The 17,174-nt window shown below is 34.3% G+C and overlaps 1 protein-coding gene across 6 annotated transcripts in view; it reads left to right on the top strand.

Moving 5' to 3' along the window:
- Positions 1-17,174, top strand: part of ATP11A (ATPase phospholipid transporting 11A) — a 130,609-nt gene that overhangs the window by 94,806 nt on the left and 18,629 nt on the right. For 3 of the 6 annotated variants that reach the window (XM_074910087.1, XM_074910073.1, XM_074910096.1), the window contains exons 14-26: positions 553-716; positions 982-1,053; positions 2,801-2,874; positions 3,127-3,230; positions 5,009-5,190; positions 5,874-6,125; positions 8,637-8,811; positions 10,063-10,165; positions 10,419-10,564; positions 11,549-11,608; positions 13,151-13,278; positions 15,001-15,136; positions 15,733-15,756. In XM_074910087.1, coding sequence (XP_074766188.1) covers positions 553-716; positions 982-1,053; positions 2,801-2,874; positions 3,127-3,230; positions 5,009-5,190; positions 5,874-6,125; positions 8,637-8,811; positions 10,063-10,165; positions 10,419-10,564; positions 11,549-11,608; positions 13,151-13,278; positions 15,001-15,136; positions 15,733-15,756 — 1,620 coding nt within the window. The remainder of the gene's footprint in view (positions 1-552; positions 717-981; positions 1,054-2,800; positions 2,875-3,126; positions 3,231-5,008; positions 5,191-5,873; positions 6,126-8,636; positions 8,812-10,062; positions 10,166-10,418; positions 10,565-11,548; positions 11,609-13,150; positions 13,279-15,000; positions 15,137-15,732; positions 15,757-17,174) is intronic. The other 3 variants (XM_074910079.1, XM_074910106.1, XM_074910115.1) reach the window with 2 other exon arrangements.

The following is a 17,174-nucleotide window of genomic DNA, read 5'->3' as shown; positions in this document are numbered from 1 at the left end:
AATATCTTTCTGGTGTCAGAAGCTGTCATTACCCAAACTATCTGACACTTTATAGAGGTTGTTGGCTCTAGCTGCCAAAATGTCCACACTCCTGTATTTTATAAAGCTCTGAACTGCGTAAGAAATTGAAATCTGTAAATACTCTTAAGACATGCACTCCAGGTGCTACATCCCTCTGTCTGGACGTTGGACTCCTTAAATTGTACTTGACTAGCATTTAATACAGGTTGCTTAAGGAAAAGTAAAGAAAAAAACCTTTAGCCCCATCTAGACACTCAGAGGAAGGCAAAAGATGCACACTGTCTTTTTGTGGGGCATCAGCAGCTTGGCTTGTATGGCAGTGCTAGTAGCACTAGCAGCTATTAAGCAGTTGTGTGGTTACCACTAGGAAAGAGTTGGCTCCCCCTAAAGAGCAGGTGGCCTGTGACACTGCCTTTATCTGATAATAAATAGTAGTAATCAGTGATAGTGCTAACCTTCCAAAAGAAAAGTTTTCAAAGGAATGCTTGAAAGTGATCACACATAATGAGAGCCATTCTTTTTATTTTTTAGGAGAGAGAGGATCTATTTTTCCGAGCTCTTTGTCTTTGCCACACTGTTCAGGTAAAAGATGATGACAGTGTAGATGGATTGAAGAAAAACCAGCTCTCAAGAAGATCTTGTATATATATCTCATCATCACCTGATGAAGTTGCTTTAGTTGAGGGTATACAGAGGTATGTGTGTAATTAGACATTATACTTTTTCAATCTACAGATCTAATCACAGAAGTTCAAAATAGTTTTCAGCACAAAAATCATAACAACAAACATCTAGAGGGGATTATTTTCTTAACATACAGTCATGATTATTCATATTTATGAAATAAAAACAGTTTGGGGTTTTTTTAGAAGATAAGCTCAGTCTTAAATCCTTATGACATGCATAAACTGGATAATTATATATTTGCTGTATTCATTCTCAATGTGTTTCATTTTACAGACTTGGTTACACCTATCTAAGACTGAAGGACAATTTCATGGAGATTTTAAATCGGGAAAATAACATAGAGAAGTGAGTGGTTAAAAATGTAGCAGAATAGATGGATGAGGAATTTTTACTGATGTGGTTGAGAAATCATCCTTTCCCTATACGTTAATTTTCAATTCAGGAAAGTCAGAAATGGTACATTTTAGTAGAAAAATAAATGATCTACTAATATTTATAATTTTAATAGACCCTGTAATTCTATGTTTTCACTTACACTGTTAGTTTGACAGTATATGCAATAGAAAATACTAATATGACAGCAAAGGTGGGGTGTGGGGTTCATGACCTAATATAGTAGTTCCTAATAGTTTTTGAACTATGGGTATTTTTCCTTTATTATATGGCAAATAATATTTTTTTAATAGAAAGTGGTATGTACCCCATTTGTTGTTCACAAATAATCTGTATAATTTACAGGATGGTAATATGTATAGAATAAATTTTTGTAGCTGGTTCAAAGAAAAAATAAAATGGGTACTTTTTTGTCATCTTCCTTTGACATGTAGAATAGATCTTGTAGGTCATACTATGAATAATATTTTCAGTAAAATTTAAGTAGTACAGCTGTTCAACGGATTGTACATTTTGAAATTGTTACCTTACACTTCTGTAGACGTCTACTGGATAAGGCTATTGTGTATCTGTGTCTTCCTGTATGTGTACTCTGCTAACTACATGGGGACTCTCGAACACAAATATAGGAACTCTGCTCTTATTTTTTCCCTTCTTAGGGGAATATGGAGGATTTTTCCCAAAGGTTAGTTCAGACTGCTGTGGCTCAATTCAAGAAGTGGAGTCAGTATAATTTGGTGATTTATGAAAGTACTATAATTATTAGGAATTTTCTCTAAAATGCGTCACAGTTTATAGACATAGGCCTGATCCAGCTCCTTGTTAGACTCTGTTGTTACTTTTAATGAAGTAAACACTGGGACCTTGCACAGGTTTGAATCCTAAGCTGTTGTAAGGATTGAGAACTGAATGATCTAATTAAATAAGCGGATCTATTTTATAAGCAGAATATCAACAGAGTTGTGTCCTGAAGAGACTGGGATTAATGACTGGGATGCTTATGTTTGTGCTGGAAAAGGGGGGTGGGGCTCTCTTAGATGAAATAAGTGAGAGTAAATGATAAAAATATGTAAATTGATGAATTATACAGAAACAGTACAACAGGAGCTTGTGTTCATTTTTTTCCCTAGAAAGTGAAAGGAGGAACATCTGATAAAATCAAATCATAAAAACAATGGGAAATATAAAAACAGTAAAAAGATGTTTTTTCACTTGAATAACTTGTCAGATAACAATTGAGCAAGGTTCATGAAGTTAGGTGGGCATTTTGGGGAGATGGGAATAGAAGAAATTAGAAGACTATTAAATAAAGATATCTCTGTAAACACCTATGCATTTCAAGTTCGAAGGTTATGCCTGGTATTATAGGTAGGAATTTACTTACTATATAAGCAGTATAGTGCTCTACTGCAAGGGTTCTAGTGTTCTGCTTGTTTAAATTATATTGGCTGTACATCCAAAGATACTTAGGAACATCATGCAGACAAATTCTGTTTCAAGTAACTAGGTGCTGAGGGTGTCCCCTCCTTATTATTTGTAATCTGTTGTTTCATCCTGTACTAGTTTCCTATTCCATAGTACTCAACATAATTTTTCATGTTAGAAGCCATGTTTTAATTGATATACTTGAAGTCATAATAACCAGTTTAGAGATCTGGAAAAGCCAAGTTGTTTAAACAGTACTCTGTTTCTGTTTCAGGTTTGAATTATTAGAGGTTTTGAGTTTTGATTCTGTAAGACGGCGAATGAGTGTAATTGTTAGATCTTCAACAGGTAGGGCTGTCACATTCTGTTTCTTCATAGATGATTTTGTTTTACTTGAATTCTTTCTGGTTTATAAAAGAGTTAAGCATTAATCATAGTTTGTGTGCCTGCCTTTATTAAAAAGGGGACCGGAACCAGTGTGAGTGCAAATGTTACAAAAAAGTTGGAAGAAATCTTTTTGAAGACTTAGTAATGTTAATATTTTTTTCTTGAAGAAAGATGTATTTGGCCATTTTGAATTTCATATGCTGTTTCTTTTAGGTGATATATTTCTGTTTTGTAAGGGGGCAGATTCTTCCATATTTCCTAGAGTTAAAGAAGGCAAAATTGACCAAATACGATCCAGAGTTGAACGCAATGCAGTGGTAAGAGTCCATTTTATTGATTTGTTCATGTAATATAAGTGTTCAAAAAAAATTAGTTTTTCTGACTTGCTGCTTGATCTGGTCACAGATTTATCTTCCCAGACACTGAGATTATTGTATGCCCAAACACACACAGGCTGCATGGGTAGCAGTCTGTGTTAGTCCCTTATTTGAATCTGTTCTCCATCTCATCTTCCAAATGGTAGTTGTGGTGAGATATGAGTGCATTAGGTATGCACAACTATATGTCATACCAGAGGTCATCAATTTGCTTTTTAGTATGGCACTTTGGTGGTTTGAATTAACTTTTGAATGAAAGAAAAGTGAAAGACTTCATTGAAATTTTCATTCCTGCTTTCAGTCCCCAGTCTTAGCAATTGTGATTTGATGCCTTTGATTGCTTTACAAGCTCTTAAAAGAGAAAATCCATTAGAGCATAGTGTCGCAACAAATGTGCTTCTTATGGGGGAAACAATACAGTGATCATCCTTATAATTTTGCTTGCTCAAAATGAGCTGTGACCTGCCTGATCACCTTTAAAAGAAATTTAGAATTTGGCTTTACTTAAAAGGTAGTATTTGGAGTTGTAAAATACTGAATTTTGTTGTGTCCAAAAATACACAGATCCCATTACGATGGAATATGACTGCCAGTCTTATAAATAGGATAAAATTTGCTGGCGTCCAGTAATCAAACTGAAAACAAAGTATTATTACAGGTGTGTGAAAAAAATACCTACAGTGTTACCGGCTTTAGTTTTGAAGGGAAACTTCAAAACTCTGCCAAAGTGCTTTGCTAAGCTTTACTATATTAAACAGCTGTTTGATAATTACAAATGAAGGAGGCTAATGAAAGTGAAAGAAGTGATTACGTATCATATCCATCCAGTGTCTGTCAGGAGGAAAATCCAGACCAACAGCTATTTCTTCATCCTAGATAACTGAAAATAGGGATGGCTCCTACATACAGAAACTTCTGAAAAGATACAGGCAGCCATCTGGCACCTGCCTTAGCAATAGCAAGAGTCAGGGAGATTTTTTTAATACTTCTTCTTGGACTGGTAATAAGTAACTACATAAAGACCTGCTGGATTAAAGTTTAGGAAGATAATGTTCCAGTTAAATGGTGTTGAGAGGTAATGTATTTGAGGTAGCAAAACTCCCTTTCTGTGTTATAGCAGCTTTTTCCTGCCTTAGCCAGTCTATATACTCCCTTACGCATCACACAGTCCAAATGTCTGATCCAGTCTGAAACACCCATAGCTAAAATCTAGTTTTCACTTGAGTGAGATGGCACAGTTGTTTTTTTTCCTTTCAACATTCTGTGAGGTTTTTTTCCCTGCCCCTGTGTCTGCTGCAACACAGCATCAAAATCAGACTGTGCAGAGCTACTATTTATATTATTGTTATTTATTCTGACTCATCCTGCCTAATTATACACATAGGGAAGGAAACCTTTGCCATGTTTCTCTTTTCCCTCGTAATCTTATACATCCAGCTGGGTGGCTGAGCGTTTTCTCTTCAGGAGGACTGAGGTTTGTCCCTCAGGTTGTAACTGCTTGCAGGGCAGCACAGAATCAAGCTGACCCATGTTCCAGTCTAGACTATACTGTACTAATCTATACTATACTCACCTCACTATAAAAGTGAGTAGCAGGACTTTTCATGTTATATAGTAAAATCATTCATATTTTTCAAATATTCCAGCATACACACTAGCAAGAAGTCTAAGAAGAGTTTTCTAAGAGGCATTGTGTTTCTTTCGATTTCATTCTTTAGGAGGGACTGCGAACATTGTGTGTGGCATATAAAAAGCTCACAGCAGAAGAATATAGCAATGCCCAGAAGCTGCTTCAGAATGCAAAGTTGGCCCTCCAGGACCGGGAAAAGAAATTGGCAGAAGTATATGAGAAGATAGAAAGAGATTTTATTTTACTTGGTGCTACAGCTGTTGAAGATCGGTTAGTAGATTTCTTATTTTCTTATGTTTTGTGATGTTAACAAAGTAGTTGAAGACTCTCTTGTAACTCTTTTTGTGGATTAGAGATTTATTTGAAAAACCCTTTATTTGAATTGGTTTCATATCCTTAGCTTACTAAAGTTACATATGGTAACTTTATAGTTTAGTAAGCTAGTAACAAGAGTTAAGTGTACAAAAATCAGTATATTCAAGTCATTTGCATGCAGTTCATGTAGTACCTTATCAAACAAATTGTAAGGAAAAGTTTTGGAGGAAAGAACTACAAAATGGGTATTGAGGAAATGAAGGGAGAATTTTTAGGTCTTAAATTCAAAAACTTTGTTAAAACTGGAAAGTAACTTTAATAACTCAGTAGTACTTCACTGTCATTATCTGAAAGCACTGAAATTGTTTTAACTGAAGTACTTCTCTGGGGAACTGAAGCATCTTGTCTCTTGGGCTATATAAATGAAAGGTGAAACTGAGCACTTTGAAAGTGTCAAAACTAATTATTTTATTGTACTACTCCCCTAAACATTTTTAGATTCACACCTTGGTGAAAATTCTTAGGTCTGATAACTTTTATTGAAATTTTTTATTTGGGTATGGAAACCTTTCAGTAAAGACCTGAATTTCTCATTTTCAAGCAGTCTATCAATATATGTTGTCAATTGACTTCCACAGACTACAAGAAAAAGCTGCTGACACTATTGAAGCACTCCAGAAAGCTGGAATTAAAGTTTGGGTTCTGACAGGAGACAAAATGGAGACTGCTGCAGCTACTTGCTATGCTTGCAAACTCTTCCGGAGAAATACACAAATACTTGAGCTAACCACAAAGAAAATAGAGGAACAGAGTTTACACGATGTGCTTTTTGACCTAAGCAAAACTGTCCTAAGACACAATGGCAGCTTAACCAGGGATACTTTCTCAGGGTAAGGAAAGAGTTGAATTTTCAAGCCAGGAATGGGCTTCTGTGCAATTTATAAACCATTAAATGATTGATAGATTGCCTTAAGAACAGGAACATACTATGTTTCAGTTTCTATTGTTAAAGTGTGAATTACTGTATGACAATTAAGTATAAGTTTGTTCCACATAAGTTTAAATTTTCAGAGTCATGGTTCTTTATCTCATTTTCGGTCCTATTTAGCTCTTAAAAGAAGAATCACAACTGACATTGTAATTATATATTTTTCCACTGCAAAAATGTTTATTCTTGGAAAAAGTTTGTAAAGCAAAATACAGTTTCTAACTTTTAAAAAGGAAGCAGATATGATAAATTCCTCTAATCAGAGTTAGGATGTGATGTTTGATAAGACCAAGGTCACAGAGAGATGCAATATATGGCCCTCTTTCTAGGGAATGTTATGCTACATTTACAGACAGGTGACAGGCAGCAGTGTAATGCCAAATCTTCTGGTGTGCATAAAAATACTTAAAGTGCCCTAAATTATAAAAAAAAAATAATTGACTGCTGTGTATTTTGAATATCCATAGAAGGATAGGTATCATGCATACGGAAGTGTAACATAATGTGGAATAATACAAACATAGCACAACATGGTATAATGTAAATTATGCCTCATACAGGTAGTAAATTGGTCTACTTGTCTAAAGCATCGTAGCTGGTACATAGTACTTGCTCTTTTTTTCCACTATAAAAAAAAAATCTAAGGATTGGATTCTAAAATATTTTTATCATCTTAAGATGTTTAGGAAAGAAGTTACTGGTATTCTGGACATAATGCTGTTTATCTGATTTGTTTTTCTTAATGTGGAACCAGCGAGCAAGTACATTTTATATGCGTTTGTAATAAGCTTGTAGTAAAAGAACAACAAACTAACAAGCATTTGTGATATTATTTTAGCAGAGAATTTCTATAACTCTTAGCCTTACAGCTTGAAACTCTGGGCCAGAGCATTTTTCTTAGTTCTCCTTACACTTTAAACCCCATTGGTGTAATAAAGAACATTTGTGTGTTCGGTTAAATAATATTTCTCTACACTATCTGTACCATAACATTTTAGCTTAAGTCCCACCAGTCTTACACAGTATGTTTAAACATGTTTATTTAACTTTTTGTGCAATGCCAATTTTCTAGACATTAAAGACTCATCAGAATTTTTTGTCTTTGGCTCCAGATTTGGAGACTGTGCTAAGATAGTAATAGCAGCATTCTGCCTGGATGTTCAAATTCAGACTGAAAAACTTTCACTGTAATACATCAAACATTTAGCACATTGCCTGAACTTTGTGATAATACGGTTTTGGTTGATATAAATGTATACTAATGGCATTGCCCTGTTTGTGCCAGTGGTAACAAAGTACTGAAAATATCTGCGAACTGTTATTAAATATAGTTACATTATTTGTCCAAAGTAGCTTGGGTTCTAGTAGTGAAGATGGAGATGCTTAAAATACATTAGTAAATATGATGTTTTCCTCACAAACATAGGTCCTGGTGAAACCATGTCGTTTGAAAGCCCATGCACAGTAGTATAACCTTGGAGCACTGAAACTAGAGCACAGATAAACCTCAGTGTATGTTTATACAACACTGATTGCTGAGCTAGAGCCTGAGGCTGCTGTAATGCAGGCGAATGCAAGGATGCTCTGAAATAACTAGTTTGGGTGCCACAGAAAACTGCTCTTGTAGGGCAGACCATATTCCCCCATTGTTCAGTGTATGTTATTGTGGTAAACTGTGCTTCATGCAACCATGGTTACACTTCTAACAATGCCCAAATTATTACAGGTATACCAGTAATAGATTAATATATATAATAATATATTGTGATAATATAGGTAAGATATATAATTATTGTATTTTAATGTTATGCTTACAGGTATACCTGTATCAGGCTTAGCCACCACATTAAATACAGAATATGCATACTGTAAAAGTAGACAGTGGCCTTATCTCTCCAGGCCAGTAAGTTTCTTTTAAGCATTTATTTCAAAGCATGGTTTACTTCCTTAGATCTAGACCTTTGGAAAAACAAGATTATTTTCCTTATCAAAGTAGATTTCAGAGTACCAAAGGTATTTCATTTAACTTTTTTTCTCTATATTCTGGAATGTGCCACAAAATAAACTTTATTCCTGCAACTCAGTTTACTTTGCTGCAGTTCTTGGAGCCCTTTTAAACCAAACTGAAAGGTCATTAATTATACACCCATATTCACTGGGGAAGTCACTGAGGTATCAGATTTCTGTCTTTGAACCGGTGAAGCACTGAGTATTTTCAGCATAATCTAGAATTTTAAAATGTCATAAATAGTAGTCCTAAACAAGGAATTTCTGCTAGAAGTATATTAATTTTGCAATTTTCCATACTCACTATTTTTTTATTAATTAATTTTCACAAAAGAGCTATTGTCAAGTTTAAAATATGTCTAAGAATTTTACAGTGACTCTTGGTTTATGTTTTATCCCTGAACAGACTTTCAACCGATATGCAAGATTATGGTTTAATTATTGATGGAGCAGCGTTATCATTAATAATGAAACCAAGACAAGATGGGAGCTCTGGTAACTACAGAGAGCTCTTTCTTGAAATTTGTAGGAACTGCAGTGCAGTGTTATGCTGTCGAATGGCACCCCTACAAAAAGCACAGGTTTGTATTTAATTTCATAGTTGCTTGTTAGCTGTGCATATATGTAAATACTGAAAGTTAATACTCTGTATGATTTATCATAGTAACTTAAAATATTACCATTCACTTTTGTATCTTCTAAAATGGAAAAAGAGAAAAAAGGGAAGGGGGAGAATTTCTACTGTAAAGCAATTTAGATAATGGTATGCTAAAATGGCACCCAGCTGTGCACCTGAATTTGATTTATGTACATATTGTGCAAATTTTATGGTTGGTACGTGCTGATAAATGAACATATTTAATGAACTGAACTAATTGCTTCCTTTTTAACCTAACAAGCTTTGAATAGTTTGCTATCTGTTGATACTACAAGAACCTGCATTATTTATTACTGTAGAGTAATATTTCTTCTCCATTTTTAACATAAGTGGGAAGCCAACAAAGAAGAATCCAGACAGAAAAATGTGTGCATTAGCATTTTTAAATACTACTTGGCTGTTCTGTACTAGTTTATATCCCATAAAAACATATCCTTCCATTACTGGAACATCTCGGTATAGCTGAAGAACTTTTAAAGGAAACAAACATTGGAATATACAATACTTTTTTCCTTTCAGTCATGTCTTTTTCTTAGTGCTCAGGTACATTGTATGTAGCTCTTACACGTTTTAACATATGTATTTAGCCGGCCTTTTTAACTTTCTGAAGGTTTGTAGAAGTTTTTAGCTGAAGCTGACTTGGTACCAAATTTACAGAGGTGATAATTTAAAATGCAAAGATTTGAAGTCAAATTTTTGGACAGTTTCTGTGTCAGTAGTGTTTAGATATATACAGAGTCCTATTATCTTTTTTTTTTAATAGTAAGGAGGAATTTCAGCACAGTTAAGAAAACAGAATCATTCAGTTTTTGGTTTCAAGTTTTCTTTGAAATTGTATGCTTTGTCTCAGGAACCCTTTTAACTTATTAGTGTACTCATACAGTATTAAGCAATCTCAACATTATCCTGTATTCTGCTCTTCCTTCGTCCTGTCTGTCTCTCAAAATAGTTTGGATGTATTTGAAAAACGTTATTTTATATTTGGAACAAATACTTTTAATATGAAGAAACTACTGTGATCTTTATGCATAGTAGTTGCATTGGGTAATACTGGTTTTGTGTCCCTTCACAGAATTTCTTACATAACTGTATTGATAATTTTTAATTAATCATACACTCCTGCAAAATAAGCAAACCCTTACAGAGAAGAGTTTTTAACACTATTTCTTTCCAGATTGTAAAATTGATTAAGTTATCAAAGGAGCATCCTATCACATTAGCAATTGGTGATGGAGCAAATGATGTCAGTATGATTCTAGAAGCACATGTTGGTATAGGTAAGTGTGCTTTTTAGAGCATTAATTCAAGTGAAATGACAAACATTTACTTCGTTAAAATAGGCAGTCTCAAAGAATCAGGTTATACGTTTTATAGTCAACTTTTACTGAATTTACCCCAGGAATTTTATAAGATACAGTGGTGATCTCTTATTAGATCAGTCTCATAGAATTATTATATAATTTCTCAAATAATTATATCTTTGAAATAGTTCTTCAGTTATTAAACAGCTTCACCACTTTTTTTTTAAAGGAATCATTGGCAAAGAAGGTCGTCAAGCAGCAAGAAACAGTGACTATGCAATACCTAAATTTAAACATTTGAAAAAAATGTTGCTTGTTCATGGGCATTTTTATTACGTTAGGATATCTGAACTTGTGCAATACTTCTTTTATAAGGTAGGAGAATGCTTATTCTAATTACATAAATCTGAAAAACTTACATGGTAGCTATATACAGTTTGTGTAGTCAATGGCACAAAAAAAGCAGTAATTCTATAAAGAGATTTTGTTGAATGCCAGATGCAAAAGCTGAAATGGGATTATTGTTTCTATCTAGACTGTGAAGTGAAATAGCTTTTATATAGATGTATTCTGTAATCTGTGGTATGTTTAAAAGCAAAATTCGCCTTGTCTCTTGCTTTTATTTTTTCGTCTTACAAATTCCATTACAACTGTCCTACTTATTTTCAGTACTTTCTGGGTTCTTTCTACAGTGGCCTTTTAAATCAAGATGGAAATAGTATTTGAGAACTTAGCATAACTTAATTTACATTAGTTTCTAAATTCATTAGGATAGTGTAGGTGGAGAAAGTTTATGATGTGCATCCCCCTCTTTAGACAGTTTTGTTATGTCTAAATGTTGGGATCCAATCAAAGTTCTTTCAGTAAGCAATGTAAGATTACAGAAAGGAACCTTCAGAAGATCTTAGTGTTTTTCACAAGGTCTTAGTGTTTGACTATACATATAGTTCGTTATGAGAGGATGGAGTTTGGGGCCACAGCTAGAAGCATCTTTAAATTACTTTGGGAACCATGCTAACCGGAGCATCCATGCTTGCTTATCACGTTTTGTGTCCGACTGTGGATTTCTCCTTATTTGCCTTGCATTAACCAAGCTGTGCTCCTGAGTCACAAATTTCATTTCCCTTGAATTTTGAAACAGTAGCCTTATGTTTGCTTTCAAAATATTTTAAAGTAATTTTCTTAACGGGGCTACTGTAAGATGAGAATGTTGCTGTTTCATGTATGCAGCTCTTTCTACTGTTCCTGCAATGTTTACCATTGCTAGTGTTATAAAACTATGATATACATAGCTATAGCATTGTACATATAAATTAGTCCCTGTATTTCACTTGATGAGTGTGTCACTTTGTCTTTCAGAATGTCTGCTTCATTTTTCCTCAGTTTTTATATCAGTTCTTCTGTGGGTTTTCGCAACAGGTTAGTTGTTCTTTCTCCCTCACTGCCACATTTTCTCTTTGGTGTTATTTTTTTAAAAATTGAACCCTTAACACTGTGCCTGTTCAGCTGAGAAAATTTCTAGGTTGGTTTACACATTGCAAAAAGAACAGCATCACTTCTGGTTCAAACGGTTTGGGGTGACAATCGCACTTAAGTTACAGAAATGAATTATCATAAAAGTAATGTTGTTTTCAAAGTCAAAGAATATAAGAAACCAGAATTTGGAAAAGGCCGTGCAAAGTGAAATGTCTGTTAGGTTTAAGCTTATTGAACATGGCCAGAGGCAATCCCAAAAGATAAGTAATTGAACTAGTTGTTGATTTTTAGAATTCAGAATGAAAATGGAAGAAGAAACTAGTGTAGTCTAGGGTATGCAGGTATGAGTTGCAAACTTCTGACAAATAGCGGCATTCAATTAGTTGAAAAGGAAAAATAAACACGGAAAGTGAACTGCTGCTCAACAGAAAAGTGACATCATTCAGGAGAGGATCCAGTATTCTCCTTTCTAAATTTCTGTTTATTGGCTTTTCCCCTTTGCTCTTGTCTAATTTGTGCAGAAGAATCTACCTCTTCTTTCTTCTGACTGAGGGAGCAAAAAACAAAGGAATGAATGACTGAGACACAGAGAGTTAAGTTTTCAGGATTAAATTGGACAAGAGGAGGATTTAATTGGGAGAAAATAGTACTGTTGCTTTGAATTTGTGCAGTGTCTCAAAAGCTTCAGGAGGAGTAAAAATGACAGAACTATTTTTTTTTAATTTTAATTTCAAATGGCATCTGAAAACTTTTACTAAGCATTATTAGGATTTAGATATGAAAGCATGTGTGATGAAAATTTAGTTTAATTTCCTGTTCTTTTTAAGTGCTAAATATAATTATGAATCAAAAAGGGGATTTTGACTGCAATTTTTATGGGATATATGATCACCAAATAGGTTTTGGGAAATAAACAACTCTTTTTATAGGATGATGTGTAAGTTTGAGGGCTAGTTACAATGATGATACATGCATGCAAAAGTAGTTTATCAGGAAGGAGAATTGAAGGCATGTTGGGATGTTTCTTCATACAGTACATTGCAGTCACCCACAGCTGAAGAACCTCTGGAGTACTCCCCCTTCCTCCCTGCATGTGTCCATGTTGTGTAGGCAAGAAGGAGATAAAAGGAGGATGGTGGGTCTTCTAGAGAGGAATTTCTGCCTCTACAGAAATCTACTGTTGTTCAGTTCAGGTAGTTTGGAGTTAGTCTTACAGTTGAAATAATAGGAGGGGCAGATGTGCGAACCAGACTACTAAACTGATCTTTTAGTTGACCTTTTGTCCTCCAGATGAATGGGGTGCAAGGGCAGAGTTGTGTCTTATATCAGTTAGCAGCTGTTCAAGGATATTTGCCTCCGTTTTGAGGGGATATAGTTTTGGGTTTTTTTCCAAAGAAGTTGACTCATTCATTTTAAATCAAGTGTCAGGCAGTGGATTGTGTTTTAAAAATAAAACTAGCTGATGTAATTCTTTTCCATCTACAGACTTTATACGATACTGCGTATCTAACACTGTACAATATCAGCTTCACTTCTCTTCCTATCCTCTTGTATGGTCTAATGGAACAGCATGTCAGTGCAGACACACTCAAGAGAGAGCCTTCCCTATACAGGTAAAATGAATGTTATGCTCTAAAATTTAACTGTTCAATTGTGGAATCTATCTCTTCTAACCAAAGTCCTCAGGATTTCTGTACAAGGTTGCAGTAGAACATCAGATACACTGCAAGACCATATGCACAGTCTGTAAACTATGATAGATACACGTGTATTTTTACATGTATATTTACATACTGCAATCCACACTATTCATTTGTTACATTAGTGAATGGAGAACATAATAGAAATTACTGTTCTACAAATCAAAATATTTTAGTACACTCTATTTCTTCCAGCCATGGGGAACAGAAATATTTTAGAAAGAGAAAACATAGTGTTTCTTCTATGCACATGTTTTAGTCTGAAGGAAAAGAGGACTGATTCTTGTAGCTGCAAAACCAGTACACTTTAGAGAGTGGTAACAGTAGACAATCAAAGGGAAAACATTTTGTGAGAGGTAATACTAGATGTCCAAAGGTTAATCAATGCAGTGCTATGTTTTTACCTATTAAATTGAAGAGAAATACAAGATATTACTGTTGAAACCCAAACACACACACGCATTTTTAGTTTTTCTTCTATATTTTAAATGTTTTCAGTTTAGAAATGGTCACTCAGAAGATCTTTTTGGGTTTTGAAAGCAGGCAGAGGTTGTTTGGTCAAAAACATTTACATTTTGATATCTAACAGTCAGTCAATGAGATGTTTTGGCCATTAGTGCAGCTGTTCTGAGCCAGATGAAGCTATTGTTAGTGACATATGGTTTTGCACTATATATTGGTAATCTGCAGGGAGAAATTACTTCATATAGTCATCAGTCTTTGAAGTGCATGTGGTAAAAGTATTTAGTAGTAAATGTTTCTGTAATTTAAGGTTTTCATTTAACTGTGTTCTGATGTACTCTGTGTTTTGTGGTATATGTCAGGTTGATATAAACTCATTCTGTGTGCAAGAACTGAAGTTGTAATATTTAAATTTTTCTGTAATAAGAATGCATGCTAGTGAACAGTTCTACCCTTGAGCAACCACTGTATTTTTTATGTGGGAAGACACTCAAGAAATCCAAATTAACCTGAAGCTTCAACTCAACTGCAAAATCCTTGTTTCGCATGTTCCACATAAAATTAATCAATCACAGAATCATCTAGGTTGGAAAAGACCTTGAAGATCATCCAGTCCAACCATTAACCTAACATTAACAGTTCCCACCTACACCATATCCCTCAGCGCTATATCGACCCTACTCTTAAACACCTCCAGGGATGGGGACTCTGCCATCTCCCTGGGCAGCCCATTCCAACACCAACAAAACAATATTCTGTTTTGTTACAATATTCTGTATAAAAGTACCCCATGGGAAATAAAGCAAAGTCTCCAGAGACCTCTAGTGTTCAGTGGATCATCACATGCAGAGCAAATACTGGAAAGCAGATACCTCTGTAAAAGGATTGAAAAGTAAATGGGTGCAGCACAGGGGAATTTATCATAGAGTTGAACTAGGTAGAATTGACAACAGCAGTTAAAAGGGTTTGGTAAAAATTAAATTTAAAAAAGTAAAGCGGAGACATTCAGGAAGGACTTGGAGGTGAAGTGGTAGACAGTTGTCACATGGAAATGTGGTGGTTTTGCATGCAATCTCTTAATTGTTTTTCCTTCAAAAACCAATATGTGTGACATCATTTGTCTGTGATGTTTGAACACGCTGATAAGGGGTGCATATATCTTACTTTACACAGAGATGTTGCCAAGAATGCTTTGTTGCGCTGGCGTGCATTTATTTATTGGACATTCCTAGGAGTGTTTGATGCTGTGGTATTTTTCTTTGGTGCCTACTTCTTGTTTGACAACACAATTGTGACCAGCAATGGACAGGTTAGTGTTGGATTTGATCAATCAATCAGAGGTAATTTCTTTAACATTGATTGTGCTGTGAACATAGTTTTAAATGTGGGGGGTTTGTGTTTTGTTTCGTTTTTTTTTTTTAAGAATTCCAGCACAGATAACTTTTATGAGTTATGGTGAGATAGATGGGTCATCTGTTTAGCAAAGTCTGAAAAGTCTGAACTATGCAATAGGAATTCTGTGTATCAGTAAACAGAGGCATAGGATTAGATGCAAGATAGGAGAAATAGATATTGTAAAATCCAAGTATCCCTTCAGAATTTCATAGTAACTTTTCTGTTTTGTGCTTAACATGCATCTGATGAATATCTGATTAACATATCAAAAGATTCTTGTTAGAGTACTTACGAATGTTCATAGAAGAGCTTAAATATAACGAGCTTTTTAATATTTTAATTATTTTTGACATATGGCAGCTTAAAATAATCTATCTACTTGCTTTGCAGTCACATGAATGCAAATTTTAAGAACTTTTGCATTTTATTTATTTTACCCATTGATATTTTGGTCTATTTTATTTGTGTGCTTTTTTTCTTTTTGCTACTTGCTTCTCTTCCTATCCTCAGCTAATGACAACCAGCACTCACATGGTAAGACTATTGTGGATTTGTCATGAATATCCATTTCATCTTTCACTGTTCTTTAATTAAACTGTTAAAGAGCAGTTAAATATTTCCTATAATTATTTCAAAATATCACTGAAACTTATAGATAGAAACATTCTTTATTGCTACTTTATAAGTATTTAAAATTAAGAACTTTCATAGAGTGTAAGGTATATTAAGGTATATGAGGTGTGGTGAAGTGCCTTGAACTTTAAAAAACAAGTAGGCTTTTTGCTTTCCTTGCATTTTGTTATTTTGTTCTATGCTTTTCTGTAACCTACATTTTGTTGCTGACTCTTTGCTATGGAAAATTTATTACAGTTTATGCTGTAAAGTGCTTGAATGGCTTTAGAAAAGACATTAAAAGTGAGAGAGAAAATAAACTGTGCACAATTTAGTTGCCGATATGTAACGTATGTGTTTGCTAGAAATGCAATACTCAGTTATCATTAAATGCTATCTATCAGAGAAATGAACTTTTTGTGTGTGAGAGAACACTTGTTAGAGCTTTTCTAAGGACAGTATGAATTTCCATTTGGCGTAACTGTACACTGAAGCACATCTATTCCTGGCACCATTATGCTCTCTGTTAGATGTTCAAAGTTCTGCATCAGCTTGTCCTGAAAATTAGACTTCTCATACCTGTACACATTTTGTTAATGGTTTGTATTGCAAATACGCTGACTTGGTTTGTTTCTGAAATTTTGATCTAGTTCTGTGGCACACTTTCAATCAAATTCTTCTTGATAAAGCTCTAAAGCCAGACTAGTGCCTGATTTCCAAATTTTGAATGTTTATATCTACAACTAGATACTCATGTTAATATTTGGTGTTGTTTGGTGAGACGTTCTGACTCTTGAGTGTCAGAGTGGGTTAGAAAATTCATCATTATTCAGCATGCATGCCTGTATGTATGTATAAAACTTAGTTTATTGAGTTAGAATTTTAGATTTAAAGACTTAAAAATTTTAGTGTTCAGGAATAACCAGATACACATATGGGAGTTCATACATACATGAATGCTAGCTAGTGTTGATGCTTATTTCCAAGTATTTAAATTATGCTCATGTCTGGAAAAAGTCAATGAAAGGTTTGAATATTTGAGAAGTTTACTACAACAATATGTTATTATGGAGCAGGGAAAAAGTAGGAAGCAGGAAAGGGGATGAAACAGCTGAAGGTAACACCATAAATAATGTAAGATGATTCAAGTTAGATTCCAAATTCTTATAACTGGTGCTGAAACAAAAATTTTGAATTCTTCTTTCCCTTCAGAAATGAACTAATTACCATTGTTGCAAAATTATTGAAAAGTGAAGAAATTTCATGTCTTTCACTTTGATACATGTGTCAAACTAAAATTTGCGTAACATTAAGCTTGTTTCCAAACATAATCCTCCTCA

This window comes from Athene noctua, chromosome 1, assembly GCF_965140245.1.
Source record: "Athene noctua chromosome 1, bAthNoc1.hap1.1, whole genome shotgun sequence".
Classification (NCBI taxonomy): Eukaryota; Metazoa; Chordata; class Aves; order Strigiformes; family Strigidae; genus Athene; species Athene noctua.
This window is presented reverse-complemented; position numbering and strand designations above follow the sequence as displayed.